The sequence below is a fragment of the Pollachius pollachius genome, assembly GCF_949987615.1.
Source record: "Pollachius pollachius genome assembly, chromosome: 8".
Lineage (NCBI taxonomy): Eukaryota > Metazoa > Chordata > Actinopteri > Gadiformes > Gadidae > Pollachius > Pollachius pollachius.
In genome coordinates, this window is record NC_136941.1 from 11,974,408 (window position 1) to 11,977,376 (window position 2,969).

Here is a 2,969-nt window from a genome sequence, read left to right on the forward strand (position 1 = left end):
CTGCGGCGTGCTCACCACCTCCGTGACCACCGTGACAAAGTAGGGGATGATGGACACGATGTCTATGATGTTCATCAGGTTGTGGAAGAAGTCGCTCTTGCTGGGACACACCAAAAAGCGCACGCACAGCTCGAAGAAGAACCAAACGATGCAGGCCGTCTCGATGATGAAGAAGGGATCGGAGAAGGTCGGGGGCTTGGGTGCCTGCGCGCCCGCGGATTGGTTGATAGGCTTCAGCCCGCTGGGAATGAGCATGTCCGACTCTTCTCTGAACTCTGGCAGAGTCTCCAGGCAGAAGATGATGATGGAAATGACGATGACAAAGACCGAGACGAGCGCAACGCCCCGTGCTGCGTTGGAGCTCTCCGGGTACTCAAACAGAAGCCAGAACTGCCGATGGATTTCATTGGTTGGCAGCGGGATCTCTGTGTCCTTTATGAAGCCCTCATCTTCTCGGAACTGCTCCATGGCCTCACTGCCCAACTCATAGAAGATCATCTCATCTGTAAACACGTCAAGAGGAACGTTGGCTGGACGCCTGATCTTACCCCCCGACTGGTAGTAATACAAGATCCCGTCAAAGCTTGGCCTGTTCCGGTCGAAAAAGTACTCGTTCCTCATCGGGTCAAAGTAATCCATCCTCTTCGTCGGGTCCCCCAGGAGCGTGTCGGGGAACTGGTCCAATGTTTTGAGCTGAGTCTCGAATCGAAGACCGGCAATATTTATTATAACCTTCTGGTCACCGTCGTCAAGACCACGCTTATCAACAAACAGATCCTCGCAGCACTCCTTCGCTAGGCGGCTGTATATGGTCTCACTCTCCTTGGTGGACTCGCTGCTTAGCAACAACTTCCAGTTGGAGATCATGCTGGCACAGCTTGTGCGCCCCCGTCTGCTCCCCGTATTCGTCTTCGGGGACTGGGGCACGGCCAGTGTCTGTGCCTGTAGGCTGGCCATTGAGGCTGAAGACCCCCATATGCTGGGGGGCAAGGTGCTGAAGTGGGAGGGTGTGGAGGTGAGTTGAGGCGCCAGGAAGTGATGGACGCTCGTTGGGCTGCTCCGCTCCGGTGGCATGTCCACCGTGAGAGCGGTGGTCTCATCTGCGTAGCTCTCGAGCTCATCCTCCAGGCTGCTGTCCACGTCGTCCAGGCCCCCCAAGTCGACCAGAGCCACCTCCATGGCTGTATTGTCTCCAGATCAAGGCCCTGGGGCCCCAGGCGGAGAGGCACACACAGAACTGTACAGGAGGGATGTCCAGCTCAGTGGCCTGGATCAGGAACGGAAATTGCCAGCCCACAGCAGGATTCACAAGGACAAACACAGAGGCCCTGCTTTCACAGCCTGGTCCTTCTCCTCCCACCTGCAGAACGGAAAAAAGACAGAGTACACATTATTTTTTATCTGATGAGAGAGAAGAAGTCATGTGAGAAATGATAGGCATGGCCAATTCTTATTGCTAGAGTGTAGTTCTACCTGAAAGCCAATTGTAGACATCCAGGTAAATGCAATACCAATGGGAAGCAAGCAAGCAAAGGTACTGGGAGAGTACAGTAGTTTACAGTACAGCGCAATAAGACAATCGAGCAATAAGGGCATTCAGTTGATCTGCCCACGTCATTCATTCACTCCCATTCAACGCTTTTATTGATAAGACTCTTTCAGTAATGCATCTAATATGGGGGCAGGACAGTATAGTGCTTCAGATGTTGGAACTAAAGGGACTCTCATCTAAAAGAGTATAGGTTCAAACCCCAATGTGTCCAGCAGGCAAGCTGTATGACGATAGTTATGTTATTATAGAACTATTGTTCTATTATATGTGGGCTACGTCGTCAAGGCTTCGCCCTTTGGGCTAAGGTGAAGCTGTAAATGGAGCCCGATTAATTTACTCCTGCTGGACCCAAGTCACAAAGACCTACGTCACGGGGTACATCAGAATCAATAAGCAGTAGATGTGCAAAACATAAAATAAAATTATATTTTACGCAAAGCAATAGAACACGCAAAGCAATGATCAAGAGAATAGAGTGAGTCGGTACCCTCTGACTCAACCCTTATTTTATAGAATCCATGAAAACCCACTGGCAGGCGTAACAATGAAAAGAGCAGCTATAGCGGCTTAACAAAGCAACAAAGAAGCTCCGGCTTGTGCACCCTGAGCTTGTGTCGCCTGGGATCCAACCTCTGGCAAGCAAGCCACCTCTGCACATAAAGAGCAGACCCAGGGGAACCACGGGGTAGGCGGCTCTCATCAGCCCCAACAGGTGCATAACAAACAGCGTGGTCACGCTCACGCGAAAGCTGGTGAGCACCCAACAGGACCGCATCTCTCCGAGGACCCTCGCTAGGCAAAGCCCCAGGGAGACTAGCTGTCTGGTTCCCACCGCCTTCACACCGTGTGAGGGAATGTTTGTCTACAAGTGGAAAAAACCACTGCAGGGCGGACCTAGGCAACTGGACCGTACAACCAGCGTAATGGCCAGCTCCGCCTTCTACTTACAGCCATAAGACTGCAGGGAGAAAGCGGGGAAAAGTCAGGGTCAAGGAGACTGGTACACTGGACGAGCCCCCAGCCCGCTCATGAAGCACAGGGGAACGCCACACGGAGGCGGAAAAACCCGGGCTATAAAACCCGGCCTACATGAAACAGAACACGGCTCATCAGAACCCTGTTTAAACGCAGACCCAGAGCCACAAGGCAGAAGGGAGGGCGAGGGAGAGTGTCTCCCTACTTATCGAGCAGCAAAGCTGTGTATAGCTGTACTGCCGTTTAGTTACACAGACTTTATCTCTTTCTATAATTTATATCTATAATATATACATTTTAGGGGTGCAACGATTCACTGATACGAATCGGTAACCGGTTACCACAGATGCGACTACATCGGTGTAATTCCGACCGTTTTTTCACTACACATGAGCACAGAGTGTGCAAAAAAAAGAAAGATAAAACAGCCATAATAGAATAA

General features: G+C 51.2%; 1 protein-coding gene across 1 annotated transcript in view; it reads right to left on the reverse strand.

Moving 5' to 3' along the window:
- kcna10a (potassium voltage-gated channel, shaker-related subfamily, member 10a) overlaps nt 1-1,179 on the reverse strand; it is a gene marked incomplete at both ends in the record, with an annotated part of 1,731 nt that extends 552 nt beyond the window's left edge. The window contains one exon of the mRNA XM_079741878.1: nt 1-1,179. This exon is cut by the window's left edge and continues 552 nt beyond it. Within this exon, the coding sequence (XP_079598004.1) occupies nt 1-1,179 (1,179 nt within the window).
- Between the last annotated feature and the right edge of the window lie 1,790 nt (nt 1,180-2,969).